Source organism: Protopterus annectens, chromosome 5.part0, assembly GCF_019279795.1.
Source record: "Protopterus annectens isolate FY-2018-M chromosome 5.part0, PAN1.0, whole genome shotgun sequence".
In the NCBI taxonomy this organism is placed as follows: Eukaryota; Metazoa; Chordata; order Ceratodontiformes; family Protopteridae; genus Protopterus; species Protopterus annectens.
The window spans coordinates 1,191,913,890-1,191,938,644 of NC_056735.1; the positions used below are offsets into that span (position 1 = coordinate 1,191,913,890).

The 24,755-nt window shown below is 39.6% G+C and overlaps 1 protein-coding gene across 2 annotated transcripts in view; it reads left to right on the forward strand.

Annotated features, from left to right (window-relative positions):
• ZBTB38 (zinc finger and BTB domain containing 38) overlaps positions 1-19,539 on the forward strand; it is a 606,633-nt gene extending 587,094 nt beyond the window's left edge. For both annotated transcript variants that reach the window (XM_044071057.1, XM_044071058.1), the window contains one exon: positions 14,981-19,539. In XM_044071057.1, coding sequence (XP_043926992.1) covers positions 14,981-19,033 — 4,053 coding nt within the window. In that variant the 3' untranslated portion in view covers positions 19,034-19,539. The remainder of the gene's footprint in view (positions 1-14,980) is intronic.
• The last annotated feature ends 5,216 nt before the right edge of the window (positions 19,540-24,755 follow it).

Genomic DNA, 24,755 nt, shown 5'->3' on the forward strand with positions numbered 1-24,755 from the left:
CAAATTGGAATACATGCTGCATAAACTTGATGTACACAGACAGTTCAGATTTTATCTTGATAGAACTAAGGGTATTAGAAAATCAGATCAACTTTTCGTATCCTTTTCGGAGGCCAGAAAAGGTAATCCCGTGGCTAAAACAACCCTATCTAAATGGTTATCAGATTGTATGTCCTTTGTTTATGCGAATGCAAACATGCCATTGACACACAGACCTAAGGCTCATTCTACCAGAGCCCTTTATATGTGTTCTGCCTTTCGAGCTAAATTGCTCCTTGACAGTATTTGTGCTGCACCCACTTGGTCTAAGCCTCGTACCTTTATCACGCATTACAAAGTAGACAAGGCTTCCAGGGACAGGTCTTCCTTTGGTTCCACGGTACTGAAAAACGTGCTTCCATGAGCCACCCAAGATTGAGGGTGCTAGGGACACTACCCATCACTGAGAATAAACGGCGAGATTTAACAACTTCACATAAAGAAGTTATGTACTCACCATAACGTTCCATGTGAGTTGTTTATCTCGCCTTTATTCTCATGCCCCTCCCTCCTTCTCCCTCCTGGCTGACAGTTGACTTAGAGGCTAGTACCATCCTGGTTATTCAATACTACTACTTCCCTTTTGGGAAGTGCTTCCTTGTAGAAAAAGAAAAAAAGGTATATATACTCGCAGCAAACAAGATCTGAGGTAATTCCAGCAGTGCATTGTGGGATAAGGGGCTTGGTCTCGAGCTACTGGCAAACCTTGAGCTTTTGCTATAGGCCGTGTCGGAGCCGAGGATCGGCTCCGAACCCATCAGTGAGAATAAAGGTGAGATAAACAACTCACATGGAACGTTATGGTGAGTACATAACTTCTTTTTTTCTGCAGTTGATCTTTTTCTTGTTCTGTGAGATTCCCCCTATTCTGCAATACTTGAAATTTTGTCATTCCCTCTAAATAATTCTTACTTCTAAACCATAGCTCACTTTCTTTTATTTCCACCCTGTTTTTAAAATTCCACCTTAATTTTATCCCACTCACTAGCTATATTTTCAGAAGAAATTTCTATCCTCTCTAACAGCTCCTGAATAATGTACACTGCCCATTCCTTAAATTAAATTCTTTTCAACAGATAGGTGGGAAAGCACCAATGTTTAATTTTTATTTAATTACCCTGTGTTTTTATTTTAGCTATTACTGGTGCATGATCTGAAATAGTCATTGGGTGGGCATCAAGACCTTCAATTAAATACACATGTTCCTGTAAAATGTAAAGTCTGATAGCCTAGCCCAGTTTTTATATCTTGGGGAATATGTAAATTCACTCCGAACTCCTACTACTGAAAACCGATCATTTCTCCCAGAATTTTCTTAAGCTCCCTTGTAGCAGTTTTAGGTGGAATGTAAATACATGCCAGTGTAATCCACCTCTGTTGCCAATAGCCCCTTAACACTGTAAATCTGCTATTATTATCTTTTTTATCTTCTTCTGTCACTATTGGAGCTCCTATTACAATTAATATAAGTACTCCTGTTTTCTTTTGTCCCAGGTATTCCACTGAATAACCATCCTGAAAACCTTTATCAAATATTCACATGTTCACTGTCTCCCCTGTAACATAGCTATTTGCACTCTACATTTTTTTAATATAGTTCACCACTCTCTTTTTTGTATTTATCTGCGAGGCCATTTACATTTAAAGGCATTAAAGAAAGCATTATTGTATTAAGTTATTATTCCCACCTTTTATGTGTAATACCTTTTTTGATAAATATTTAGTTCCAGCTTTTGTGTTATATGCATACACTGTTTGGCAGGTTGAACTTTTATACAGATGTTTCTTGTCATACATTTCAGCCTATGTCACATCTTATAAAACTTTTTGTTTTATTAAAAGCCCTCAAAAAATGGCAAGCACACCCCAATACCCCTAAAACCTATTAACTTAATACTAACACAAAATTATGTACACTTTCAAATATTGAAATATTACCCTCCTAATAGGAACATAAGGCCCAAACTGACAGCTACATTCATAGACTTGAGTTAACCTAAAAGAAAGGTCATCCATGCTAAGACGCATGGTGCAACCTGTGCTTCTACTAAGTGTTAATTGGTTTTGCCTTATCTTTATAGCTCTCCCAGCTGGGAAAACCCCTGAAAGTTTTCAGAGAACAATCTGATGTCCTTTTCATTATTCATCACAAATGGGTCTTTGGATCTTTCCTCAGATCCCCCCTTGGCCATTTCTTTCAGACATATGATACAAGCCTCAAACTCCTCTCTCCCCCGTAATGCCTCACTCCTCTTCAAACCCTCAGATCTCATTTGCTAACATTAAGGACAGATACTATTGCGAGCCTCTCTCCAGTTAAGTGCAGATTTTTTGATTTATCTCTTCCTTTGTCTTAGAATTCTTCTCTCCTTCTCTAAATAGTTTAAATTTAAATATTAACTCACCTCCCATTAGGTTTTTGTAGTTTTGTGCTGGTGTTAGGTTTTTTCCTGCCCTTTTGTTGTTTTCTCCTTTCCCCTTCTCTCTTCTTTTCTCTCTTTCTCCTTATAAAAAAAGCTTTCCCACTGTCTTTTAGTTATAGTTTTAGTGTGTGGTGGTTGGTGTGTCTGAGTATGCGATCTTGTGAGAGTGCTTCCAGCATGGCAGACAAACCAGAGAAACCCTCCAGTTTTAAGAGCTATGCCTCTTGTGGGCATAAGATTCCCCCAGTCAGATGCCCCCAAGAGGTGTGTTTATTGGTTGGGTCCAGGGCACTTGGAGATGCCACGCAACATTTGCTTGGCCTTCAGTCTCTGGGCCCTTGTGGATAGGAGGAATAAGCTTATCTTAAGAGGGCTTCTTCCCTCCTCTGGAGTCCAGACTCCTCCTCAAAAAAAGTGGGCCCCCTGTGCTTCCCTGGGGACTTCTGCTTCTACTTCAGAAAAGTGAAGGAACCTTTCAGATTCTTCCTGCCCTTTCTTCTATCCAGATCAGAGAAGTCCCTCCCATCCAGGGGAGTTGGAGCTGACCAAACATCTTGCCCTGCTGAAACCCTTGACAATCGGTCTGAGTAGCCTTTTGGAGCTGTCAGAGGTTGTAAGGATCAATAGCTAATCGTCTCTGGAGTGGACCCTGAATCACAACCAGCTGGATCGTAGGTCTCTGAGTCATACTCTGCACCAGAGTAAGTTTCCCTCCCCTGCTCAGACTGCCTGGCCAAGCATGTCACCAGTGCATTCAACTCATTCCTCCCTGTCTTCTCGATACTTTTGGCTCTCACACTCTGATATAGATCGGATGATGATGAGTTTCCTTAAAGCCCAGATCCAGCTGGGGATTTTGTCTTCTCTGACCCACACTAGATCCATGACAACTCTGACCCAGATACCTCAACCTCCATCTCCAATCCGCTTGGCTTTGGAGTAGCAGGGCCTGGTAATCCCAAGTGGACTGATGCCTGATCCTGGGATACTCCTTTCCCCAGCTCTGACAGTGTTGCTGACCATCTGGGCCCCAATTCTGTTGGAGCAGAGCAGGTCCTGGATGTGAGGGGTCGACACAGGGTCCTCAGGGTTGGTGTCTGCTCCAACCTTTTCAGAGCCGTCCCTTGTGCTGGGGGCTTTGGCCTTCGACAACTCAGGTCCGGTGCCCTCTGGTGATGTGATCCAGAATAGCCTTGCCTCTTTCTCCCTTTGGAGCTTTGGTCTCTGGGGAAGGTGGCTGGTTCTCCTGGCTTCCTTGGCATTCCCGATGGCAGAGAGGGTTTCTCAATGCCTCAAAACATGGTCCTTCCTCCACCAGACCCTACCCAGTCCTCTGTGGATCACAGCCTTGCTCCCATCCATCCAGTCCATGGGCAGTCCCTCCCAGAGAGCCTCCAGCCTACCCCTCAGCAAGGGGTTCCCTTGTCTTTGAGTCCTCCCCCAAGTACCCCTAGGAAGAGGTCCCTAGAAGCATCAGTGCAAGAGGGAAAACATCGATTTCCTCTTGGAGTCTTGGACAGAGAACACCAGCTTCGACGAAGGGTCTCCCCAATCTCCACCAGACAGTATCCCCTTTGAAGGTATCTTAGAAGTCCTGAAACAGAAGGGCAGATGGTCTTCCCAACCCCTTCCTCGGAGAAGTCAGTGTTCCTGGAGGCATTCGGGATGGGACCATCTACATCCTGAGTGACACCATTGGTGGACCAACTTATTGACTTCATTGCCCACTGGGCTTGGAATTACCTGACATGAAGTGCACAGATAAGTACCTTAGTCCCCCCCAAGGATTGTCCCTTCTGGAGGAATGCTGCCCCAGTTGATGCCTTTGTGGTGTCTGCAGCCGCCAAGAAAGAGCTTGCTGAACAGAGCTCTACTTCCATCCCCCAAACAAAGAGTCTCAGGCTTTGGACAGGCATGGAAAGTGGGTATACGTCTCCGCCACCTTTTCTATGAGAGCATTGAATTACCTGACACACTTCACATGCCTCCAGAGAGACATGGTGAAGGAAATTTCCACATCTCTGGCACAGTGACTGTCAGAGGAAAACTTCAAGGTTTCCACACAGCTGAACACCTTGGCTTCTGTTGCTAATTCCTCGATGAGGCTAATCTCCCACATGGTGGAGGGAACCTCTCGAGTGGCTGTTTCAGGGACAGCCCTTAGGAGACATGCCTGGATGAGACTGTGCGGGTTTGCGGACCCCTTCAAGGCATCATTCATTAATGCCCCCTTTTGGTTGTTCCTCCTTGTTCAGACTGTCAGTTAAGGGGAGGCTCTTACCCACAGCAAACAGGAGGGCAAGACCTTATCTGTCATAAGGATCAAGTTTTTCCCCCCAATGGACCATTTGCAAGAACCAACGGAGTGGGAAGAAGATGTGGTTCTGCAAATCCCAAGAGCCCTTTACTGATTCGCAAGACAAATCCTCTTCTAGGCGCAGAGAGAGAGGATTTAATGGTAGATGCCATCCCAGAGGGAGAGGGAGTCTACAGAACCAGGGCTTCAGGGACCCCTTCTGTGGCAGGACCCATTCAGTGCTCCTGAAGCAGTGCCTGAATGTCCTACTCTGGAGGCAGTCTGGGCAGCCTGTCTTTAAACCCAGAAGCCCAGACAGACATAACAGATAGCACCTGGGTGTTAAGCATTATTTCCAGTGTTTATTATATCCCCTTTTTCCTTCCTCCTTCCCACACTGGGGAGCACCTCCCCGACGTGCCACCCAGTCAGAGGGAGACTGCCCTTCTAGAAGTACAAAAACTTCTAGACAAGAGAGTCATCCAGTGGGTCCCAACCAAACAGTGAGGACGCAGAACTTACTAATGTTTCTTTTTGGTACCAAAGAAGACTGGGGACTTCGGCCCATACTGGATCTCAGCAGTTTGAATCTATTTGTGAAGAAGATGAAGTTCAGCATGATTACAGTACAGTCCATTCTACCACTCATGCACAAGAATGACTAGATGTCCTCAGTGGATCTCCAGGATTTGTGCTATCATATCAAAATAGGCACTCCAAGAGATATCTACTTTTCTGGCTGTGGGCAAATCATTACCATTTCAGACCATTGCCCCCCCTGGGTGTTCAAATTCATGGCAATTGTTGCAGTGCATCTCCGTCTGCAAGGATTCCAGATGGTTCTCTACCTGGACGTTTGTCTCCTTACAACACCCACAAGGCATCAACTACTCCCAATGATTCAGGTGATGTTACACCTCCTGGGAATCACAGTGAACATGGCAAATTCCAAGATGATTCCAGTACAGGACATTTAATTCATCGGAACCCTGTTGCACATGGTCACTCAAGTTGCAGCTCTTCCTCTACAGAGAACATAGTCTATCACGCAGCAGGTTCAATGCCTACTAGACACGCCATCTCCTCCAGCTCACCTAGTTCTCATAGCCTTGGGTTCCATGTCGGTCACCATTCTTCTAGTGCTCTTAGCCTGGTTCTTCATGCGACTTCTGTAGTGGACTTTAGCAATACACTGGTCCTTTCAGTGTCACTCGTCATCAACCTTAGTCAAGTTTAAGCCGATTTGCAGGTGTCACCTACAATGGTGGATATTTACAGACTGTCTTCATTCCAACAGGCCGTTTGTCCTCCACCCTCCTTCGGCCATAGTGACCACGGCTGTTTCCCTGTTTGGGTGGGGGGGCATTTTCAGGGAAGGATGGTCCAAGGCATGTGATCCCCTACAGAGACCAAATTGCACATAATCATCCTGGAGATGGTGATTCTCCTTATGTTGCAAGCCCTTCAGGACTGCCTTCCTCAGGGGACAATTGCAATCTTGATAGACAACATGTCGGTGGTATGGTACATCAACAGGCAAGGGGAAACCGGTTCTTATCCACTCTGCAGGGAGGCCATGAGCATCTGGGAATGGGTGATTTCTTCAAACCCTTCTCTCATTGCAACGTACATCCTGGAAGAATCCAGCATTCTGGCAGACAGTTAGAGCAGGTCAATACTGAGTCCTCACGAGTGGTCCCTAAAGCAGTTAGTAGCAAATGAGATTTTCAGCTGATGGGGCCAACCTTGCTGCAGTCTATTTGCCTCCTCCCCCAAACAACAAGTGCAGCAGGTACTTCATTCTGATGCCCCCTGCGGGTGAGTTACCCAGGGGCACTCTAGTCCACTATTGGCCCTCGGGTCTCCTTTACATTTTTCTGCCGATTCCCCCTGATACCAAAAGTTCTACAGAAAGCCAGTAGTTTGAAGACCAGTCTTATCCCCATTGCTCCCCACTCATTGGTCTCATCAGGTATGATTCCCCTTTCTGCGGTCTCACAGCAAATATCCTCCATGGATACTGGATTCCAGATATGATCTCATTTCCTACCCATCGGAATGACAGAGCCCAATCTTCAATCCCTCAAACTAACCGCTTAGTTTCTCCACTTCCAGTGATCTTGCTAAAGTCCAGGCCTCCTTCCCATGTCCACAAGATTATCCTTGTCCCCAAAAACCCTCAATCAAGAAAGTATATTGTAGCAAATGGAAAAGGTTTTCCATCTGGGCTTCACAAAGGCATATCAACCCCTTTTCAGCTTCAGTCTTAGACATCCTTATGTTTTTAAGCTCACTTTTCCATGATAGAGCTGTTTTTTCTACCATAAAGGTGCAACTTGTGGCTATCACAAATTTCCGTGTTGGGAGGGAGTTGGGTTTTTCTCTAACCTTACCTCTTCCAAACTCTGTCAGGCTTTCCTAAAAGAGGTTTTTCATCTAAGGGCTCCAATCAAGGATCCTTCTCCTTGGGATCTTACTTTGGTACTCCAGGGTCTCAACCAGAAACCCTTTGAACCTGCTAGTTCTTGTGAGTTAAAGTGTTTGTCATGGGAGATGGCCTTTCTTGTGGCTATTACGTCAGCCAGAAGAGATTCAGAATTGTTGTGTCTTCTCATCCACTGTACATAACCTTCTTCAAGGATAGAGTTTCTCTTAGGACAAATCCTTCCTTCATTCCAAAAATTGCTTCAGAGGCGAACATTAACCAGACCATTCATTTGCCTGTATTTTTTCCCAGTTGCTCCAGTAAGGGCAAATATATGTTACATTCCTTGGATGTTCAGAGACAATTACATTTCTATCTACGTAGAACTAGACATCATAGAAAATCAGTGCAGTTGTTCATTGCCTTTTCACCAAACAGGTTGGGACAGGCTGTCTCTAAGATTACTTTAGCTAAATGGATTATGGAATATATTTCCACAGTTTATTCTCATCAAGGCAAGCAATTTTCCATTCCAGTTAGAGCCCATTTTACCAGATCAGTGTTGACCTCTTCAGCCTTCTGTGTTAGAACGCCAGTTGATGAGTTCTGTGCTGCAGCTACTTGGGTCCACAGCCCATACTTTTGTGTCTCACTACAAGTTGGACATCATTTCCAGGAACAGAGCATGCTTTTGTTAAACGGTGCTCAGGTGTATCCTTCCTTGAGGTCTTCCCAGGGTTTATGTAGCTGGGGACTCTGACCCAGTTGTGATGCATAATGAAATGGACATCAGATTAGAAGTTATGTGCTTACCATAATTTGGTATCCGTGTTGCCGAGTTTCATTATGCATCACATCCCACACTCCTTCCCCCTTTCTTGTACAGCTGAGAGTGATCTAGAGGACTAAGGAAACCATTGGTTCCTAGTTTGGAGTCCAGTAGGCCTTTTGTCTCTGTATCTCTATTATCTTTGGGATAACCATCTTGAGGAAGGGGAAGAGTAATGAGGCATTATGGGAGAGGGAGGGGTTTGAGGCTCGGATCGCATATCTGAAATGGCCGAGTTGGATCCAAGGATGGATCCGAAGAAGCATTCGTGATGCATAATGAAATTTGACAACACAGATACCAAGTTATGATAAGTATATAACTTCTATCAACTACCTTGGGAACGCCCCTGAATGCTTTCAGAGATCATTGTCTCCTTTGGGAAAACCCCTGAATGCTTTTCTTTTTTTTTTTTCTTGGACAACACAGATACCAAGTTATGGTAAGTATATAACTTCTATCAACTACCTTGGGAAAGCCCCTGAATGCCTTCAGAGATCATTGTCTCCTTTGGGAAAACCCCTGAATGCTTTTCTTTTTTTTTCCCCCTTCAGCCAATCACTCTCCACCAGACTGTAGCCAGTTTGTCTTTATCAGATTGTCTCCATGGAAATATGAGAACCAGGCAGCCAGTTTCTCTTTATCAGATTGTTTCCATGGAAGCATGAAGACCAGTTGCAGAATTGTTACTGAGCACACATGTATTTGTTAAAAAAAAATCATAATGTTCAATATTCTTTTTCATTTAGTTGTTCTCTCTTAAAATGTGTTACTATATCAATCTGAAGTCTTTAATCCAGTAATTTCCCCATGCAAGAATGAGGAAAAAACTTTTTTTTTTCATTTGTCATGCTTTTTAACCAGGCTTTTTTATACATTGCAGTGCCTGCATTTCTTGAAACTGAACAAGGAAAGAGAATAAGGGAGAAAAAAAAAGAACTGCAGCACCTGTTTACAATTCCCATTAGACTTAAAAATAAATTTAGTCTATAGCATGTAAAGAAAACCACATGCCACAAAATTGATACTATTTAAGAAAAAATCTTTACTTACAGTTAACTTTCTCCCTCCTCTCCCCTTCCCAAAGCACTTTTCTGAACATTACTGACATATGAAGTAGGGCATATGCTTTAGTCTCTCCCACAAGTCCAACAAATTCTGAAAAAATCCATAATTTCCAGATTTTCTGTCAAATTTTACAAAATAAATTATTGTAATCCCATATTAAGTTACTGGTTTTATTACCATTCATCCCCGAAATCCTGTCTCTGCTTCATTTCCAATGTACTCTCTGTTCTAGTCAACTCTCGTGCTACTTTCCTTCTCTCCAACATTTTCTGTTGAAAATTTTGAAAAGGTTTCACAGGTACAGTTCTTCTGTGGTCTTTATTACCAGGAGAACAAGAAGCAGAATCTCCTTCTGTTTCACAGCTTGCTTTTTATTGGCCAAACTTTTGTATTTCCTCCTTAGCATATACTTAATCAAAAAATGATTGCGTCCCTCCAGGGAAGAATACCTTGAAGACAGCTACTTTAAATCTCACACCTGCATCTTGATATTCCCTATATAGGGGAAGAAATTTGCTCCTCTTCTGTCTGGTGTGCAATGAGTAATCATTCTCCACAAACACTCTGCTTTCTCTCACTTTTAGTACTTTGTCATTCTGCCACAGTTTTGTCAGAAGCAAGTCCTTCTGCTGGTAGGATGGCATCTTTAATATTAAAGGTGTATGTTGCTTTGTTCTAGTCAGGTTTGGAGCATACACACAATGTGCCTTTCAAAACTCCTGCTGTGAAATACCACTCCAGTTGCCTATTTCTGCATTCATAAAATTAATACAGTCTGTTGCATCCAGCGTCTCTGGTATAGCTGAAAATCTCAGGTTTTCCATAAGTGCTCTGTTCTCTAATTCTATTATTTTTTGAAACATCTCTTCCTAAGTAGTCTCATATTCAGCCAGCCTTTTCTTTATTTTGACCTCTGATTTTTGCAGCTTTATCCTCTCATTTGCATATCTGTTTAAAACTTCTTCCATTTTCCAGCCTTTTGTTTGTGTTAATATACCTCATCAGTGTTTTGTTTATTTTAACCAGGTCTATATACAGTTGTCTTGTATCTTCCTGTAGGTTGCTGGAAGTCCTGTCTGAAGGTTGCATTGCTTTTTGCTGAACAGCTGTAGAACTTTCCCCAGTCAGTGTTTCTTTGTCACTTTGTAGCTGTATTTCTTTAATCTTGGCATCCAGGCAGTGCACTTACTAGCCAGTTACTGAAATTTACCCATAAGCACACATCTTCTGGCCTTCTCTGCTGAGTTTCTGTTTTCACACTGAAAGAGCTAGAAACAAGCCGTTACTCAATGTGCAGTCATCATGGAAGACCATAATACAGGAAATAGTATATTAGAGGAGCTTGAGCATGACCTAACACTGGCTGATATTCCTTATGATATACAATGGGCAGGAAGCAAAGCTAAAATCAGGGGAATTTTAACAAAGAAAGTGTCATACTATAAAATATTCAAAGAAAGAGACTAGAATTAAAGATAAAATAAATGAAATAGAAGAATAAATCCAAAGAAACCCAAACTCATCACTAGAAGAACAAACAAGTAACTTACAGAAAACTTGTATATCATGTATGCAGAACAGTTCTCCTTCCCAGAAATGAAAACCCTATCAAAGTATTCAGATTGAGCACAGAATCCATCAAAATTATTGGCAAAGTTAATTAATGTAAACAACAAAGCCCTATGGTAACATAAATTGAATTTCAATGGAACACATATAATACTAAGTCAGAAATTATTAAAATGTTTGAAGATTTATACTCAAACTTGTATGGCCCACCACAACTAAAAACTACTGATTTAGAATGGGACCTCTTCTTAAGGAATCTAACCAGGCCGAGGTACCAGAATCATAATAAAACTTTGAAACTTCCCAAAGATTAGTCAAGCTGAAAAGGACTCACTCAGACCTCCCTTCACACAACAAGAAATCGTTTCAGTAATAAATAGTCTGAAAACAAGTAAAGCTCCTGGACCAGATGGCTGTATAGCAGAGTTCTATAAATCTTTTGGACAAAGGATATCAAAACTCTTGTTTAAAAATCTGCAACTATATAAGAGAATATGGCATTACAAATTTACATTCAAGTAACTCAAAGACAATTTTTAAACATAAAAGCAAGTCTGATCTTAAAAACTTTGGACATTATAGACCAACTTCTCTCATAAATTTAGACATCAAAAATTTTAGCTGCAATACTTGCAAATAGATTTTAAAAAATATTACCTAACATAATATCACCTGGACAATCAGGATTTATGAATGGTAGACAGACATGTGACAACATGTTAACTTTAGTTACCATGATCTTATTATCTAAATAATATAAAAGCCCTGTCTATGCCCTTGGCTTTGGATGCTTGTAAAGACTTTGACAGAGTAAACTTAAACTTTTTATTCTCTGTATTAATGCACTTTGGTATGCCACAAGAGTTTACAAATATAATAACATTTCTATATGAGAACACTCATTCTACACATAAAACAAGACATTCAGATCCAATAAAAATTTTAAATGGGACCAGAGGGATGTCCATTATCTCACTACCTTTTTAACTTTTCATACAGAACCTCTATTTTTACTTATAACAAAAAAAAGTACCATCGTATCCCAGAAATTTTTAAGAACAAATTTCTAACAGCCTTTGCTGATGATTTAAATCTGTACTTCTCAAACACAGGTTTAGACAAAATTCTTGACTCAATTAATAACTTCTCAAAAGTCTCAAACTATGAAATTAATCCTATAAAGTCCTTACTTTTCCCTATCAATCCAGTAAGCCACACTAACTCTTATTTTCCAAATTCGGGAATAAAGTTAAAATGCACCCTGAAATGTTTAGGTATCACATTTGAACATAGCCTGAAACTAGTCATGCAAAATAACTTCCTAAAGGTTTGGTCAGACATTGATCAGGATATCCAGAGATGGGGAAAAATGAAGCTACCTTTCCTTTTGGAGGCAGTAATTATAAAAATAAATATCCTTCCATGGCTATTATTTCAGCTAAATGCAACAAACTTAATAGTTCAGAAAACCTTTTTTAAGAAATTGTATGTAGCTTTAGCTAAATTCATCTGGTATGCTAAGTTGGTCAGAATTAGTTACCATAATGCATCCAAAAGAAAGGGGTGGATTGGGATTACTTGATTTCAATCTATATTATGACATGATATGTGCAAACAGGATTATACAAGTTGCTGATTATAATCGCAAGAGCAAAGAATGGCAACCACTATGGCTCAAACTATAGTATAGCTATATTAAGAACAGTAAAATGAATCCCAAAGCCCTTCCTTTCTTAAATCAGGAGGGCTTAAAGGATAGCAATTTTCAGTTTTTCTTAAAACATAGAATAATAAGGTTTCAGAAATTGTTGGAAGCTTTAAATCTAACAAGTAGTTATACCATCTTACAATCATTACATCTGAACCCAAATCTCAGATTAAATAAAGAGATGTTAAATCTTAACAAGTATTCGCTCATTAAGGAATGCAAAATTTGGGAAATTTACAAACACAGGAAAAAGTATTTTGAAGACATAAGGAATGTTTTCAACCTTCCAAAACGGTGCATCATTATGCTAAGGCAAATCAGAGAACTGTTTGCTTCAAAATTCGGTGACTTTGAAGCTAACGAAAAAGACTTAGCTACATGTATTACATTATGGAATTTACTATTAACCCTAAAGAAAAAGATGCTAAGACACATAAGTTAATAGCATCTCTTAAGTACTAATCATAATTATTGTATTCAGAATACTCAATTGATAAGATCAAAGAATGCTCTGAAAAACAAAAATCTAATTCTGTTAAAGCAACACTAAAATTAATCCCTTTCAAAAAAAACTTGTATGTACTCAATTAATGATAACCAACAATGCTTACTTCACCCCAGGAATACTTAACTTCAATTCGGAGGTCTCTCCAAACTGTCCTTGCTGTTACTCATAAATAGCAGATTTACTCCATATCTTCTGGAGCTGCAAATGTACTTATGAATTATAGTGCTTGTTGAGAGTTAGATTAGAGCAGATGGGATATCAGAAATGTACATTATCCTAGAAAATGGAAATCAAATTCTAGACCAACTGTACTAGAAGTAATGAATATAGTAACAGAGATAAAATAACTGGAATTGGGATATTTAGAAAAGGGACGGAACAATCTACATAGGAAAAATGGGAATTTTGGGAACAATATATGCAGAGAAGGAATGAAGTTTAAGAGTCAGGATTTGAATGAGCCATATCATGCTTAACTGACAATTACTGGATAGATTATAAGTGATGTATAATGTTTGCAACAATAGTTGTTTCAATGTCTGTGATGTATAATGTTTGCAACTAAAGTGGTGTCAATGTTTGTTTTTCATTTATATAAATGTAAGATTGCCTAGGTCATACGTGATAATTTAATAAAGTTGTTTATTGAAAAAAATCCACATTATCATGGGAATTTACAATTTTACACATTACCTCTCAGAAATTACCCAAGTTTAACCTACACACTGTAATTACTCTCCGCTCTCTAGTGAAATTATATATTACCCAGAACTGGCTAGATCGTACCAAGCTGTCATGGGAGGGTTTCAGAAGTATGGCAATAAAGTATATATCAGCATATAAGTGTATAGTGAATAATCAAAGTAAGCGTTCCTATTTCCTAAAATATTGGAGTCTTTTCCTGGATTATATTTTGAAAGGTTAGCTGAATGACACATTGTTGTGATTATTAAAACAAAAGGGGCACAGAAGCACTCACCTTCATGAGCTTTGTGTCACATCTGTGCTGTACATGTATCTGCATTGAAACAGCACGTTAATTGTGACACAATGTTAATTAGAAATTGTCTGTAGCATTATTTTGTACATAGTGTGTATAGGATGTTAGTGTATTTTTGTTGTGACACTGAAGATTCTATTGATATATTATGTGCCTAAAATTCTGAATTCTTCTTTAAAAAATGAGATTGCACTGTATCTTGCATAATGGCTGGATACTGTAACATGCATACAATACAAGAGAAGAAGAAAAATACAAATATTTGAAAAAAGGAGGGGTGTAAAACAGTAAATTGTGCCTGTTTCTTTAACGTGGATTATTAAAAATGCTTTTAATTAAATCAACCTTGGGGGAGTCTGATCAGAATGTGGCTACATTTAGTGCTGAACATTATTTTGTACCATATAAATCTATACATTTGAGTGGTATGCTGAGATTGCACAAACACACAGAAAGGGAGGCCATTAATAATATACAAGGTATATGTTTTTCCCTTTTCTGTGGTCGCAGAATTTTCATTTCTTTGAGAAAATAAAGAAATGGTGCTGCTTGGTCATTAGGACTTGGTAAATTATATATGTAGACATCATGAGTTTTATGTATCCAGTTTTTTTTTACACGAAATCTGCTCTGAGATGAGCCTGTTTAAAGTAAACAGTTTTTTTAAAACAAAATGTGCTCTGAAATAAACCTGTTTAATAAAGTAAACACATAAAACATGTCTAGATAAGAACATGCAAAATTTGTCATACTGTCCTCATTTCCACATATTTTGCAATGTTTACTCTTTCCAGCCTTGAAAATGTGCGCAAATGAGTTTTATCATAGTTATGGCAGCCTTAAACTTTGTATGAACTTGGTAGTTTTTTTTCTGTTGGGAAGGTATAAAAGAACTCACGCTTGTGCATATTTAATATCATGATACCGTTTTAATAAGTAATGAGTTTGTATCCAAAATCTGTGATGGTCTTTATAACTTCATAGTTGCATGAATTAGAAAGTAACAAACTTCCACTTCAAATGCATGTTGTAATGCTTCATGTTTGTGTTAACATATGCCAGGTGTAAGGGCTTCAGTTACATGTCTCATACATTCTGTTTCACATTCTTTTCAGATGGCAGTCAGAAGTCTCAGCACAGAAGTCACTGACTCTTCCCACAGTCAGACAGTTCTTCACAGCTTAAATGAACAACGCTGTCAGGGTATCTTCTGTGACGTGATCATTATTGTGGAAGATAAAAAGTTTAAAGCTCACAAGAATGTGCTGGCAGCATGTAGCCTTTATTTTAAGAAAGCCCTTTCCACTGATGATTTGCGGATTTCTTCTGATGTCCTGGAGCTCCCTGACTTCAAAGCTGAATTATTTGAAGAGGTGCTGGATTTTATATACAGTTCCAAAGCAGTTACCAAGGGAACAGGTAAAGTACGAGATCTTATAGGTGCAGGCAGAAGACTAGGAATACCATTTCTGGAAACTCTTACAGATGTAACTGAAAATGATACACAGTTAAAGAATCAGTGTAGCTATTTTGCCAGTGCAGTTCATATCCACCCTCAGGAAAAAAATGAATCTTCCATAACCCCTCAAAATCTTAAACTGGAATCCAGTGCTACAAGTGAAAGACAAGGTGTGGAGTCCCTTTTTTCTTATGGGCCAAGAATTGCAAATGCATTTTCAGTTGTTGAAACGGAATCCAAGCCTAACCTGTTTTCAACACTTGATCAGACAGCAAATGCTGAAAATACATTGGTAAGTACCAGCACTTCAGACTCAATGACTATTACTGTGTCCAGAAAAGAACATGCACAAGCATTTGCCGATCATTCATATGCTGTTTCTTCTTCTTCTTTTGAAATGACAAAATCATCTGAATGTTGTGATGTATTGCTACCTGATGTCAGTATAAAGAATGATGATGCTTCACTTAAAACAAAACAGGCATTCTGTATGCCAGAGCGGTTGCATGAACAACAGTCTTCTGCTTGTCTTGTAGATGAAAGGTCCCCAGCTGCAGCAGGCATTAATAACCAAATGAATCTTGATCTGAAAAATGACACATTTTATGTACCTAATCCATCCATTGCTACAAATGCATTTACTGTACATAATACAGATTCCGACAAAGATGAAACAAGTTTAGTTAATAGCAGTACCTCTTTCACACCTGTTGTGCAAGTTCCAAGCACTTTTAGCTGTGACCACTGTTTAAAATCATTTAGTTCCCTAGATTTGCTAAATATCCACATTCAGCTGCACAAAAAATGTGAAAATGTGAGGGCTTGCAGGTTCTGCAGCAAAAAATTTATACGTCTAAAAAAACTGGAGATCCATGAACAGTTCTGCAGGTTACCGGAGACCTCTGGGTCTGCTCAGAAAACAGGAGATACGCAAGACCAGAGTTCTGATCTAGGCTCCAGCTGTAGTAAAAACCCTTCAAGTAACAGCCTTCCATTTACAGAAGTTAATTCTAGCAGTTATGAAATCCTTGGACCAGGTAGAAGTGAAGGTTCACAGCAGGAGGATCCTTCAGTGAGGGTGATTGATGGAAAAATGTTTTATATTTGTACTGTTTGTAAACGGACTTACGTAACTCAGTCTAGTTTGAAGAGACACTCAAATGTTCATTTCTGGAGGAGGGAATATCCCTGTCATTACTGCAGTAAAGTATTTGCACTTGCTGAATATCGCACTAAACATGAACTCTGGCATACTGGTGAGAGACGATACCAGTGTATTTTTTGTTTGGAGACCTTCATGACATATTATATTCTTAAAAATCATCAAAAATCTTTTCATGGCATTGATCCAAGGCTCACAGCAAATAAAAGAACAACAAGTGGAGGCTTTAAGCCCAGTGTTTACCCCTATAAATTATACAGACTCTTGCCCATGAAGTTTAGAAGAAGGTCTTTTAATGAGTGCAGCAATCCTGTATCTGTAACATTAGATGAATGTGGTCAGCATGAGAAATTGTCTTCAGATTTGTGTCCTGCACCTAACTACTCAGTATCTTCATTTGACTGTCCTGTCAGCACTTACCCATCTGAAATAACTGTGAATGCCCCCATGCAACAGCCACTGAATACTGAATCACTATCACTTAGTAACCAAGAGAGTGATATTGCATTTGAAGCAGGAGATTCTGGAGAAGACTTTAGTGATGAGTACCAAAGTTGTTTTTCTTCTAACAAAAACACATTACCTTCAGTTGCAGGGGACTCAAATGTGACATTAAATTCTTGCAACCCTCCTTCTTTGCTACCAGTTAATGTCAGCAGTAGTACACCCTCTGTAGTGAGCTGCAGTTACCCTGCACCTTCTGTAATTATGCACAGTAGTAGAATTTCATCTGTTATAATGCAAGGAAATGCTTTATGCTCTACAGTTAATAGCAAAGAACAGTGTAGCAGTACAGTAGACAACTTACTTCCACAAGGAGAGAGAAATGTTAGTAAAAAGGACTGTGTTAAAGACCTGGATGTTCCAGAAAGTAGCAGATCTTCCAGTGAATCTGGAAAGTCTTCAGGTCAGTTTCAAAATGATCACTGTACTAGACAAAGAATAGAAACTTATATTGCAAAGCCCGCATTACCTGACACAACAGAAAATCGGTCAGTTGCTCCTCTTTGTCGTATTACAGTAAGAATAGGTAGTGAAGCCATAGTGCGCAGACAGATTTCAGGATCCGCACTGTATAAAAAGCATAAAAAATCTAACCACAGTGGTACTGTAGGAGAATCGACAGAAGTAAGTCTTCAGACTGAAGGGGATGATGATGGAACCACAGATTCGTTCCTTGATACTGATCCTATCAGAGATGGTGAACCTTATGATGACATAAGTGACCATGATTCTACTGATAAACCTTGGCGGCCCTACTGTTCCTACAAGTCCAGAAAGAAACATAAAGGGTTAAAAAAGAAAAAATGGAAACATAAGTATAGGTATACTAATACTTATAAGCATACAATTACAAATAATTGCAGCCACGATATTCAGCAAATTCATGAAAACGAGGTAGTGGACAAAACAGATAAACTGACATCTGTTTTCAGTGATAAAAACATGTATGCTTTGGAAAGAGTCAAACTCCATTTAAAACAACATTCAGCTGTATCTCTTCACTGTGAATTATGTCAAAAGGATTTTCTAAATAAATCCACATTGAAGTCTCACATGAGATGTCATACTGGAGAACAGCCCTATGCCTGTAAAACATGTGGTAGGTGTTTTTCAATGAGTGGAAATCTGCATAAACATGAACGAATTCACTTGGGGATTAAAGAATTTGTCTGTCAGGTCTGCAACAAAGCATTCACTTTAAGTGAAACTCTTAAGAAGCATGAACGTATCCATACTGGGGAGAAACGTTACAGCTGTAGTTTCTGTTTTCAACGTTTCTTGTATTTGTCTACCAAAAAGAGCCATGAACGAAAGCATCTTAATGTAAAAAAAGGAAGTAAGTTTCTTTGTTCATATTGCTCCAAGGTTTGTAAAACTGCTGCTGCTCTTGCAGTGCATCAGAAGATGCATTTTGTTGGGAGCATAAGCCAGAGTTCAGAGGAATTTAACAGTGGTAACAGTGAAGATGCTATGCTGGGCTCACAAGTAAGTTATCATGATGATTCCGTCATCTGTAATCCAGCTGTATCTGAACACATATTTATTCCAGCAAGCAACACTCAGGAGAGTTTTGAAGTGTCCCAAAGGGAAATAAAAACAGAAAATCATTTAGATTCTCTGTGCACCTCTGCATTGAAGGATGCTGCTTGCAGAAGTCCAAAATATGAGGGTAAATTAGCTTCAAACTTTGTGTCTAATGATGCATTAAAACTACCACAGCAGCACAACTCGGACTCTTGTCAAGTCTACCAGTATGACTTGAAAGAGAACAAAATGCCATTCCAGGATATCTCGTGCAAACAGGAAATTACAAACTGTGTAAAGAAAGAAAGCACAATGGCTGCACCCCAAGAATGTTACTATCAAACAGTTAATGAGCTGGTTTATGAAGAGAACTTTCAGCAGGCTTCATCTGCGTATGAGATTGTACCATTCCAAAGAACATTGCTGTGTAAGTATTCCTTCAGAGATGGTCACATGTCGTCAGATAATTTGCTACAAGAGAGAACTATAATAAATACAGCTGAAGCCAATTCATGCTAACTTTTTACAATGGAGTCAAAACAGTGTACAAAATGTATTTTGGATTGTTGTAAACCAAAAGTTATATGTTGTTGCTATAACATGGAGTGAATATTATTTCATAATTGCAATGTGTGAATTTAAATTATTTCATTGTGTGTCAGCCATATGTTGCGTACTAGGGCTTCTACTTTTAGTTGAGGTATTCTGTAATCATATACTTTTGTTCTTTGTCTCTATTATTGATTTGATATTTTAGTACTCTTCTTGCTATGTGTGTACTAAAAGATAAAAGTGTGATTTCTTTTTACTAGAAGTAATACAAATGGTGTATTAAAACTGGTAAATATATCATATATGGTTTTAAAGGGTCTATGTCATGTAATCGAACTTCCAGAAGTTCAAACACCAGAAGTTCGAAAATTGAAAATGTCGAAACCGCAGAAATCCGGAAAGAATTTGGTTGGCTGTTTCTACGGCTTCGACATTTTCTGCACTGTGGTGCGAAAGTTACAGAACGGGTTAAGGTAAGTGTGCGATTGTGACGGACGTTGGGCGTAGAGTGCGGGTAAGGTAAATGTGCGATAGTGATGGACTTTAGGGTTAGGGTACAGGTAAGGTAAGTGTGCGATAGTGACGGACCTTAGGGTGTGGGTAAGGTAAGTGTGCAATAGTGACGGACTTTAGGGTTAGGGTGCAGGTAGAGTAAGTGTGTGATAGTGATGGACTTTAGGGTTAGGGTGCGGGTAAGGTACGTGTGCGATAGTGACGGACCTTAGGGTTACGGTTTGGGTTAAGGTTAGTGCATAGATAGTTGTGTATGTAAGATTTAGTGTAGGTTTATAAGGTTTTTGGTGTGCTTGTGTTGTGTGTGTGTTTTTCAGAACAGCAAATTTTTTCCCTGGGAAAAAATTTGCTGTTCTGAGGTTTCGATGTTATCACATTTCGAACTTCCAAGTTCGAACATATGGTGTTCGAAATTTTGGAAGTTCGATTATGTGACATAGACCCGGTTTTAAATACACATCATAACTATGGTTCTTTTGCATTCCCATGGTACCAAGAGAACTACAGAACATATAGAATAGGAGGGCATGGCTTCGGGACGTTGTCCCTTCTGCCCTAAAGAGTGCATTGCTTTTATGTATGTAAATATGACAAAATATACTTTAATAATTTATATGCATTCTATAACTGCAGGGGTTAGTTGCACTATATGTAGTCTGCATCTATATTGTTAATTTTTGCAGCATAAGAGTCTTCTCTTTTTACTAAAGAGCACTTAATAGGAAAATACTTCCAAAATTGAAAGAGATGCCAAAATATTGGTATTTTTTTACTGACCTTTCCTTTCTTCTAAAAGTGATCAAGTTACCATGCTGCAAATATACATAATATCCTTTTTAATGTTGAAAAACATAGCTATCATAACATGCAAATATTAAGACAGAAAGCAGCATCAAGTGTATTATAAAGAACCTAACAGTGAATGCTTTCATTGAAGACTGATAGGCTGTGTCCATCTGAATGCTTGCAAAGAGTACTAAGTTGTGGCTCTTGTAAATGACAGTTATCTACATTTTAAATACAGTCAGTGTATGTAAAGTAATTCTGGAAAGAGAAGGATAGCAAATCCAGCAGCCCACTGTAGTTTGGCCAAGATAGCACTGCAACAGTGGCTTCAACTGGTGTAGCAATAATTGCTTATATGCAGCAGTCTGGATGAAGTATTCAGTTAAGCTTAAACCTAATGCTGAATAGTGTACACAACTGTCAAGTCAATGCAGAATTATACTTCTATGTAGAAATGTTAGGAATTGCAGAAGGTTGATATAATTTTCCACTTGAGCACTGAGGGGTGAATATGCCTGGGATGGAAATGAGGATAATTATGATGTAGCAAAAGAGCGTGTAAGTGAACTCTGTAGATCACTTAGTGCATACAGCTGAAAGTACTATGGGGATGGGGGGGTGACAAGGTTGAACCTTGCTGTTCTTTCTTCTGGTATAGTCTGTGTTAACTTTGTATCCCATCTGCTAACACAGGTGATTGCTCTAAAGCTGTGATCAAGCATTGCTATATGCAGGATATGAGCATAATTTTTATTGTACTGTACGTTTTAATATATTGTAATATATCTGTTTAACCATTTTACCAACTTAAAGCTGTAGTGTTTCTAATTAGCATTTCTGCTGTACTTTTTTAATATGTTTTAGTGTGCTGCCTTAAAGCTTAATTTTTAATGATCAGGAAGAAATCATATTTCATTTCCATGTAACTTCATTATTTGATTTCATGTTGTACCTTTTGATCCCTGACTACTGCACTCTTTACTGCACTGTTAGTGCTATCCTTCTGCTTGGCCCTGCTCTTCTTTATATATTTAAATAATTCTAATTCTGTTCATAAAGTAAAAACACATTTAACTGAAAATATATGTATGATAGTGTGCCCCCCCCCCCAGTTTCTTGTCTTTTTTTTTTCATTTGTGATCCTTCTGCCCCCTTTTTTCTGTATCAAGTGTTCCATATGTTTGATTTTATCACAACTTTGTGAAGGAGGATATCCAATCTGCTAATTTTTTTTTTATTTCTAGATGTTTCTTCATTTTGACTCCTTAGTTTTCTATTCACATCTGAAGTAGAAAAATGAGCAGCTTTTACAGTAGATTAAACCATGTTTTCATTAATATTTTTAGCCATTTTATGCACTTTGTTTCATAATTTTATAATTGACCTTGCAGGAGTTTTGTTGTATCAGAAATTAAACACTGCGTAGTTCCTGTTATGTTGTATAAGAAATTAAACAATGCACAGTTTCTAGAGCACTTTTTAACAATGGGGGAGGAATGTGGATGAACAAAAGAGTTGCAAATATTAAAATGTATTTTGCAAAATGTGCTGTAAGGAAACAGTCATTTCATATGGGAGACCATTTTAAAACCATTACCTCTGTGATGCTTTGCTGCTAAAGTTGAATTTTCAGGTCTGCACAAAACATTCCACTTTGTTCCAGAAAGGGACAGGGATTTTTTTTTTTTATTAATGGCAAAGTCAAGTCCTTGATTTTGTTAACTTGGTAATTGAGGACAGTGTGTCTGCCAAACTTCTAGCACTACTTTTCTTTTGGCTGTGTTAATTTAACTTTTTTTATCTGCAAGTAAACTTAGAAGTAATAAAGCAGACTGCAAATGAGAAAGGAAGGATGACTTTGAGGACACGCTGTAGAAGGCCAGGGAGCTTCTTTTGTAAAATCCAAATATTGGCACAAAATTCTTCTTCATTGTAACTACTATGCCTGGATACTTGGGTTCATAGGTAAGTACTAAGCTAGCTGCCCTTGTGGGCCATTTTAAGCCTAGCCAGATGTTCTTCGTGTTTCACTGTTGCAGTCCTCACACTTGGGTTATCTGCCTGCAGGTAGCCCTCAGTCGGCCCGAATACCAGAGTCTTGGGATTTCTGCGTCAGATGCTGTCGCCTCTTAAATGATGTCAGGTTGTCAGGGGTATAAAACATGCAGCCGACGCTATTACATCAGCTTTTCTTGCTGCACGGGAGCCCGAAGCAGAAGCAGTTCACAAGTGGCGGTTGGCTGCTATCTGAAATTTTCATTTTTCGAGTTTCAAACCTGAAGTCTTCAAAAGCTAAGTACCCCGTTGGGGATCCCTTTTTCTTGCTCTAACCGATGTCAGAAAAAGTTAACAATTGTCTTGCCTATGGAAAGCAAATATCTCACGGAGATTTTCAATCTTACTGCATCACCTGTTTAGGCCCAGACTACGACGTTCCTTGCTGTCTGTTTTGTGCCTTGTTCAATGCCCGAACTATTCGTCGTCGGGCTATCTTTGTCGCTAAATTCTTTTGCTCTAGTTCTCTGTCTTCTGAAATGGCTTTGTTAAGCCATCCGATTACCGATCTTCTGAAAAACGTAAGGATAAAGACAGAGACAGACCACATAGGACCAAAACTGCCGATGACACTTCCGTTAAGCAAGTCGCCAGTTTGCCGGTACTCAGTGAGGCGCTTTTGCAGCCCCTAATACCTGCTTCTGCAGATTCGCAGGCCTCTACTGAGACCCATTCAGAGTCCAGTGGAACCTGCGGATGTCTCTACCTTGGATGGGTCCGGAGCCGCTGTGCAGGCACTGGCTTCTGAGGGTGTATTCAGGCCTTCCGATGTTCGTATTAAACCAACTACTTTGCTTTCAACTAAATCTACCAAATTTTTCAGGCCCAGAGTTCGCACTACGCCTAGGACACTGACGAGCAAAGCGCATTCTCAAGCTCCCATGCCTCAGAAACAAATGCTTAGAATGGCTGAAGATCTTATTACTTTAATTAGGGGAAGCCAACCTTTCCCCTATAAAAGACAAATAATTGATTTTCCTTCTGATTCTACAGACCATGAGTCCGATGACGCTGACCCCTCTGATTACCAGGACATACCCTTATCCACCTATGAGGATTCAGATGCAGAGGATTCCATTCCCTCTGGCTCCCCTTCAGAGGACTTTTCTTTCAGTGAAACCTTGCACACCCTAAGAGGGCATTTCCGCTGTGAATGTCAGGACTACCCCTCAGTCAAAAAAGAGACTCAGGGAATTTTTAGACTTGGCTCTGCACAGGCCTCTAGCTATACCCCCTGTCCTGGATATTGTAGATGATGTCTTCATGGAATCTAGTCTTACCCCTGATACTTTACCTCCAGCTTGTAGAAATCCTGACAGGTACTACAGAGTACCTGACTCTCACAAATTTCTCTTTAAAAATCCTACTGTGGATTCAGAGTCCATTTCCCAGGGACCTAAAGGTATTAAGGCTACTACAGCCAAAAATGTACCCCTTCGGACAGCGATTCTAGGACTTTAGACAGATGAGGGAAGAAGGTATATACCTCTGCAACTCTTGCCATCAGGGCTTTAAATTGCCAGTTGCACATGTTGAAGTACCAGCAGCATATTATGGAACTAATTAAACAAAAAATTATGTTGATTCCTAATTGTGCAAAACATAAAGATTTACAAGAGTTAATGCATTCTGCAAAACAAGTTGGTAAACATACTTTGCAGTGTGGTTTTTATGCCTTAGAAGCATCTTGCTGGGCTGCTGTCACCGGGTCTGTTCTGAGAAGGCATGTTTGGCTGAAGGAACAAATCTTGCCAGACCATGTCAAAGCAAAATTACTAGTTGCTCCTTTAAATCAAGAATGTTTGTTTGGCACAAAAGCAGAAGAAGTTCTTAAAACGATGGAGGAAAAAGCTAAATCTATGCAAACTGTTAAAGATTTCTTACAGGTGCAGCCATCTAGATTCTGTAGGCATTGGTCTTCAAAAAAACTGGTCCTTTCCAGTCCCTCCCAGGCCTTTTCAGTCCAAACCCAGGGGCAACAGACCACAAAGACTACAGTCTCAGGGTATATACAGATCTAAACAATGGAGTGCTCCCACCCCAAAAACAGGGAGTGGTAAGCCATCCTCTTATGGAAAAAGTTCACAATGACTTCTCCTGCATCCTTCCCAGCCATGCCCAAGTACTTGCACCCCTAGGAGGAAAAGTCGCCCTACATGCAAAAAACTGGGAATACATTACCCAGGACTGTTGGGCCTTAAACATTGTATCCCAGGGATACAGATTCTACTTCCATTCACTGCCAACCCCAAGCGGATTGCCAGACCTTCCCCCAAACCAGTGGACAGAGGCACAAAAGCAAGTACTTTCTCTTCTCAGTATCAGGGCTATTCAG